The sequence below is a fragment of the Rattus norvegicus genome, chromosome 1 (assembly GCF_036323735.1).
Source record: "Rattus norvegicus strain BN/NHsdMcwi chromosome 1, GRCr8, whole genome shotgun sequence".
Taxonomy (NCBI): domain Eukaryota; kingdom Metazoa; phylum Chordata; class Mammalia; order Rodentia; family Muridae; genus Rattus; species Rattus norvegicus.
In genome coordinates this window covers 90,120,859-90,128,138 of record NC_086019.1, presented here as the reverse complement: position 1 = coordinate 90,128,138, position 7,280 = coordinate 90,120,859, and the positions used below count along the sequence as shown (strand labels likewise).

The window sequence follows — 7,280 nt, the reverse complement described above, 5'->3', positions numbered from 1 at the left end:
GACATTAGCCACAAAGTACAGGATAACCGCACTACAATCCACAGACCCAGAGAAGCCAAGTAAGAAGGACCCAAGGGAAAATGGTTGAAATCTTATTCAGAAGAGAAAATAAAATGGACATTGTTGGTGGGTGGATGGAGGGAACTGGATGGGAGAGGCAATGGGGAAGGGAACAGGGTAGGGGATCAGAAGTAGGGAGAGCTGAGGAGAACAGCTGGCAGACAGGGGTGGGCTCTAGGATATGACAGAGACCTGGGACAGAGGGTCCCAAGGATTCTATGGGGCTGACTCTAGCTGAGACTCCTAGCAGTGGGGGATATGGAGCCTGGAGTGGCCACCTCCGGTAGCCAGGCAAGACTCCCCGTGGAGGAATAAGGATACTAATCTACTCAAAATCTTCCACCCAAAATGTGTCCTGTCTACAACATGTGCAGGGACAAAGATGGCGCAGAGACAGAGGGAATGGGCAACCAACCCATGACTGACCCAACTTGACACCCATCCCACGGGCAAGCACCAAGCCCTGACACTATTAGTGATACTCTGCTATGTCTGCAGACAGGAGCCTAGCATAACTGTCCTCTGAGAGGCTCCACCCAGCAGCCGATGGAAACAGACGCAGAGACCCACAGCAAACAGTAGACAGCGCTTGGGGAGTCTTGTGGAAGTTGGGGAAAGAATGATGGACTTGAAGAGCACAGAACTCCACAGGAAGACCAATAGACAACTAACCTGGACCCTTGGGGCTCCCAGAAACTGAACTGCCAAAGAGCAACCATGGGCTGGACCTAGGCCCCCGCACATATGTAGATGTGCAGCTTGGTCTTCATGTGGGTCCCCCAATAACTGGAGCAGGGACTGACCCTAAGTCTGTTGCCTGCCGGTGGGTCCCACTCCCTTAACTGAGCTACCTTCTCTGGCCTCAGTGGGAGAGGAAGAGCCTAGTCCCGCAGTGACTTGATGTGCCAGGGGAGAAGGGGAGCCTCCCCTTCTCAGAGGAGAAGGGAAAGAGGGAATGGGAGGAGGGGCTGTGTGAGGGGGACCTGGAGGAGGAGGGCTACAATCAAGATATAAATTTAAGGGTTGGGAATTTAGCTCAGTGGTAGAGCGCTTGCCTAGCAAGTGCAAGGCCCCGGGTTCGGTCCCCAGCTCCGGAAAAAAAAAAAAAGATAAATTTTAAAAAAATGAAAAAATAATTTTTATCAATTTACTGCTTTTGGAGGAACAATTCACACACCCTCTCATTCCTGGAGGTTTCTAGGAAAGACTTCCTTGTTCACTGTCCCTTCAGTCCCAACAAATGTCACCCAAAATTTAAGTTGATCAATCCCTAATTTTTTCACACATTCCCTTTTTTTTTTTTAAGATTTATCTATTTATTATATAGAAGTACTCTGTAGCTGTCTTCAGACACACCAGAAGAGGGCACCAGATCCCATCACAGATGGTTGTGAGCCACCATGTGGTTGCTGGGAATTGAACTCAGGACCTCTGGAAGGACAGTCAGTGCTCTAACCGCTGAGCCATCTCTCCAGCCCTCTTTCACATGTTCTTAAAGCAGATAGTAAATTCAGTGCTGATGCTCCGAGATTGTTATAATTTGGCTCTTCAGTGCTTCCCAACAGCCCATGAGTTGAAGGCATGGTAGCTAGCCCATTGGGCAATCAGGAAAACCTTGAGGAGACAGAGCTTGGTAGGAAACAGTTACGTCATGGTGGGGTATACAGCCTTAAAGGAAATATTAGGATGCCGTTTCTTGCTGCCTTCTTGTTCCTGGACGCTTGAAGTGAGCAGTTTTTATGCACTCATCCCATGATGCATCTCAATGCAGGCTCCACAGTGACAGGGCAAGCTCCCCTTGTTAGCATTCTGTCTAAGCTCCACCCCCACAGTTACCTGGCAACAGCCTGACACTATAAAGGGGGCTGCTTGCCCTTTCCTCACTCTCTTGCTCTTGCTCTTACCCTCCATCCCTTCTCTCCCCATTTTCCCCCCTTCTCTCCATGTGCTCATGGTTGGCCTCTACTCCTTTCCTCTTCTATTTCTTCTCTCTCTCTCTCTCTCTCTCTCTCTCTCTCTCTCTCTCTCTCCTACTACCCTCTTAAGTCCTTCCCTATGCCCTGAATAAACTATTCTATACTATACTGTCATGTGGCCGGCCCCCTCAGGGGGAATGGACACCTCAGCATGGATCTACTGAGGCACCCCGTTTCCCCAGACCTCCATTAAACATAACCCCCCCTTTATCCTTTTAAAACACAACACTCCTCCCCTGTGAGCTGCCTGGTACGATCACCTTTAATGTTGACTGTGACCATTATCAGCTTTCTCCTTTTGCCTTGGGCCGTTTCCAGAGGCTGAAGCCAAGAACCCCCACCAACCTAGACCAACACAGTTCAAAGATCCCTTTTTGCCTATAGTTCCTATATTCCTCAAGCCTTCCTGGGCCTGAAGACCTGGTAATCACACACACACACACACACACACACACACACACACACACACACACACACACTCCCCGTCCTGTAAATTGGGGCAACTAAACCATAACTAACTTCCTGAGGAGCAAGAGGAGGCTTTGTTTTCCCCAGTGCTCCAAGAAAGAGTTTGGAGGGAAAGACAACTGCCTCTGATTTTGTTTGCACGTTGTTGCTGGTTTGTTTTTGTTTTGTTTTGTTTTTTAATATTTTATTTATATGAGTACACTGTCACTCTCTTCAGACACATTGGAAGAGGGCATCAGATCTCATTACAGATGGTTGTGAGCCACCATGTGGTTGCTGGGCCTCTGGAAGAGCAGTCAGTGCTCTTAACCATTGAGCCATCTCTCCAGCCCTTTGTTTTTTATAGGGCTGAGAATCAAACCCAGAGCCATGGCACGCTAGTCGAGAGTCTTCACTAAGCTACATCCCTAGCCCTTCCTTCTTTACTACGTTTATTTAAGGATGAGGGGGTTACTCGTGCCCCAAATGAGTGTGGAGGCCAAAGGACCTTGTGCTGGTTTCTCTGCTTCCTTGTGAGGAAGGATTGAGGTCAGGTCATCAGCTCACCCACCCGGCAGCCACCAGCCCTTCGGAAGGAAGGAAGGAAGGAAGGAAGGAAGGAAGGAAGGGAGGGAGGGAGGGAGGGAGGGAGGGAGGGAGGGAGGGAGGGAGGGAGGGAGAATAGATTAATAGATTCTGTTATCAAACTCAAAGTCTTGTTCACAGACCCCAGTGCTGGAATTGCCGGCACACACCAGCACATGCTTCCCCTGTGAGTGGTTAGGGACCTGGAGAAATCTGTCAGCAGTGCGAGGACAGGACAACTGCCTAGGAACTACCACTTCCATCGCTGGTACTTTTGCTGATGGTCACAAGTGGATGGACAGAGGAAGCGCAGCAGGTGGCCTCTGACAGCCTGCAGTGCCTGGGTTTTGCAATAAAGAGCTGGAAGGCACAAGGAAACGAAAGTAAGACAAAAGCTTAGAGAGTGAAGCCCCCATAGTGGGGGGAGGAGTCAGGCACCCGCTGCCAAGCCCTTAATCCTTTCTCTTGAGAGTGGTTTCTTTTGTTTGACCACTTTTACCTCCCACATTCCTGTAAAGACCTGGTCCAATCTGGTACTAAAGAGACCAGCACCGCCTTCTTGCTCTCGTCTTCTCATGGGTGCTCTGGTGTGGGATTAAATTGTGCGCACACTACGCCACCTGAGCAGTGACAGGAAATCAGAAGCCTCTCGCTGGTGACAGTCCCCCACAGTCCTTAAGAAACAGCAGACAGCCGCAATGAAGCTTCTAGCCTCTCCCTTCCTTCTGTTGCTGACAGGGATGTTCACGGCCACGGTCTCCAGCAGCCCGAATCAAGGTAAATACAACGGGATAATAATATTCCCTCTTCTCTTTCTCTCCCTCCCTTCCTCTTTACCTCGTCCTTCCTTCCCCACTTCTGTTTTTCTCTCCCCTTGAGTCAAGATCTTGATCTGTAGCTCAAGCTGACCGGAAACTTGGGCTCTTCCTACCTCAGTAGGAAGGTCCCAGCCTTATAAGCATGTGCCGCCATGCCTGGCTCAAGATTAATGTCCACCTCACCTGCGCCGTGCGCACACCACAAGTTATTTTGACATTGCTGGGAGGAACCATGGCATACCCAACAACGACAAAGGCGTTACAATGTTCTTGTCGCAACAACAAGTTGGGGTAATTAGGTTAGTCTTTCTTCAGTACCAGAATCCTCATTAGCAAAAAAGGAAGGACCCGATTTATCCCAAAGGACTCTGTAAACTTTAAGGCACATTACCAAGGTGTCTGCAACTGTAGCTTCAACAAACACGTAAGTATACACACAGCCCAGCCAAGATCCACTTCCCTTACCTTCCCATCCTCCCCCTAGAAAAGTCACAGATTTTCTCGGGGCTCAGCTGGGGGTGGAGGTTGTGGTGGAAAGGAAAGAAATGAGGAGTTCTATATTTTAGAGTATGCCAGGTAAGCCACTGATGACACAGACTAGGTCAGTCCCATCAACCAGGCAGTAGTCATGCAGACACTTTAGCCACGCCGGGCTTGGTTGAATGGTTTGCCCTTTGAGAAGCAGACTTGGTAGGGGTTCTGAATCTGTCCCAGTTTTCGCCACAGCCAGTGCGTCCCAGCTCTTCACAGAACAACCACACAGAAGCAAGATCGTCTCTGTCTATGTACCTTTCTACTTGAGAGCACCATCCCCCTGGACCCCTGGGCTATCTGTAGGTGGGGTAATCTGTGGCGTACTCGGCATCAGGGTGACCCTAAATTCAGGATCACCTGCCTCCCCCAACGTCCGACTCTCTCCTTCGTAGAGAAAGTTCTCTGAGCTCTTCAGTCCTGGGGCCCAAAGTGGCCACTCTGGAGGGGAAGCCATATCTATCACTACAGGGACACCAGGGCTAGAGTCCTCCCCCAAGGACTCAAAGCTCTAGTCACAACCCACCTTTCCAGTCCACTTTTTTCCACTCACAAAGATACACTTATGCTCCAATCAAACTAGACTGCTGATCCCCAACAGGTCCTGTGTTTTCAAACCAGCTCGACTTTACTCACACAACTAGCTCAAAAGCAAACGCCTTCCCACGTCTCCTTTGCTTGCTCCTACAACCAGACAGAGCTCTGTCCGTGCTCTGTTCAGCTCAGTCTGGACTCTTTTTGTACATATCGTATCCTGTCTCATACTGTAAGAGTGCGTCCCTTCTACCTCTCCTGCCCCGCAGGTTATAACCGTAACCACCTCAGTGGCACAGACCGATGCATTGTTTCCACAACCTCTACACTGTCCCGCATCGCACTCAGTAAATATTAGCTAAGCGCTCGGGTTTAAGTTCAGGATGATTCACTTCTGTGACTCTTATGCCGAGATGTGACAGCACCGCTTTCTCTTGTCGTTGCTAGTGTGTGTATGCGTGTGTGATTAAACACTGAACCATGTGTGCTAAGCAAGCTATGCACCACGGAATTACAGCCCTGCCTCGATTTTTTGTTTGTTTGTTTTCCAAGACAGGGCCTTTCTGTGTAGCTAGCCCTGGCTGTCTTGGAACTTGCTCTGAAGACCGGGTTGGCATTGAGTTCAGAGATATCCACCTGCTTCTGCACAGCCACCGTTACCACCCGCCTGCCCCTATTTTGGTTGATACAGGACATTTATTTTTTCCCCAGACTGCCTTGAACCTGGGACCTTCTTGCCTGGGCCTCCCGGGTAGCTGGGATTATAGGACTAACTTACTAAAGTTTGGTGGTGGACAACTCTGTGTGGGCCTCTATCCACTAATCACCAATAGTAAACCTCCATGGAGTTAAGAAAGCTAAAAGAAATATCAGCTACTCACTGATCAATGTTCCGGCAAGGGACCACTTCCAGTTAATAAACCCAGTTCTACAGCAACATTGACAAACCTGGCTCCAATCTAGACTTAGACTCCCCAAATTCTCACACTATGCCTTGAAGTCAAGAAGACCTTGTTGCCTCTGCCTCTGTTGTCTGATTTGCAAGCAAACTTCCTAAGTCGCTTAACTTCTTTAGGCCTCCAGATGGCGCTGTCACAAACAACCTGGGCTGGGCGGTGGCCCGGTTTCACAGCATTCACACACATCTGAACCACTTGGTAGCCACAGGAAATGACCAATAGGCAAACTCCAAATCAATTCTCAAAATAAAATTTACCTTAAAGCTAGAGTGCTCTGGCTCAGTGGTTGAAAGACCTGGCTGCTTTTCCAAAAGACCTTGGTTTGAGTCTCATCACCCATGTGGTGGCTGACAACTGTCTGTAAATCCACTGCCAAGGGCTCTAACGCCCTCTTATGGCCTCCGTGGGTATTGTGTGTATTTGGTGCACTGATACATGGCAGGCAAAACACCCATACACATGTTTTTTTTAAATCTGATCTTACCTCCAAATACCTTACATCTATACTCAATATACTTTTCAAAGAGAAGAAAAAAAGAAACACATGAGAATATATAATATTATGAATAAATTACTAATAATAGATTATTCACTATCTCTAATAAATTACTTATGATAATACCTGACATGTGTTGGTATTTCCTGTGCTGCAGGCACAGTTTTAAGTGTCATAATTAATATACTGTTATCTCATTTTGTCCTCACAAAAATCTAATGTAATGGGGGCTGGAGAGATGGCTCAGCAGTTAAGAGCACTGGCTGGGGCCTGGGGATTTAGCTCAGTGGTAGAGCGCTTACCTAGGAAGCGCAAGGCCCTGGGTTCGGTCCCCAGCTCCGAAAAAAAGAACAAAAAAAAAAAAAGAGCACTGGCTGTTCTTGCAGAGGGCCTGGGCTCAGTTCACGGCAGATACATTTGGCAGCCTGTAACACCAGCTCCAGGGAATTTCAAGGTTTATCTATAATGCATACAGTGTTCTGCCTGCATGTATGCCTGAAAGCCAGAAGAGGGCGCCAGATCTCATTGCAGATGGTTGTGAGCCAGCATGTAGATGCTGGGAATGAACTCAGGACCTGGAAGAACAGCCAGTGCTCTCTAGCCCATAAATAAATACTTTTAACCTAATGCATTTTGTTATTTTTAACTTTTATTTTTTCATGTTTTCAAAACATTATGAAAATTTCAATATATCTTTCACATATTTTTTCAAATAACTTTTAAAGTTTGTTTGTTTATTTATTCATTTATTTATTTATTTGGAGCCCATGGTGCATAGAGCGTGTAGGTCAGAGTTCAACTTTTAGGAGTTGGTTCTTACCTACTATCATGTGAGTCTTGGGGTTGAACCCTGGGTCAGGCCTGGCCAGCAGGC

The 7,280-nt window shown here is 48.0% G+C and overlaps 1 protein-coding gene and 1 long non-coding RNA gene across 3 annotated transcripts in view; one reads left to right on the top strand and one right to left on the bottom strand.

The window, feature by feature from the left end:
* Positions 1-1,193: 1,193 nt before the first annotated feature.
* Positions 1,194-7,280, bottom strand: part of LOC120096895 (uncharacterized) — a 37,473-nt gene continuing 31,386 nt past the window's right edge. The window contains exon 5 of the long non-coding RNA XR_010059777.1: positions 1,194-3,428. This is a non-coding gene — a long non-coding RNA (uncharacterized LOC120096895). The remainder of the gene's footprint in view (positions 3,429-7,280) is intronic.
* Cxcl17 (C-X-C motif chemokine ligand 17) overlaps positions 3,491-7,280 on the top strand; it is a 12,088-nt gene continuing 8,298 nt past the window's right edge. The window contains exon 1 of one of the 2 annotated variants that reach the window (XM_039111464.2): positions 3,491-3,845. In XM_039111464.2, coding sequence (XP_038967392.1) covers positions 3,767-3,845 — 79 coding nt within the window. In that variant the 5' untranslated portion in view covers positions 3,491-3,766. The remainder of the gene's footprint in view (positions 3,846-7,280) is intronic. The other variant, NM_001107491.1, reaches the window with a different exon arrangement.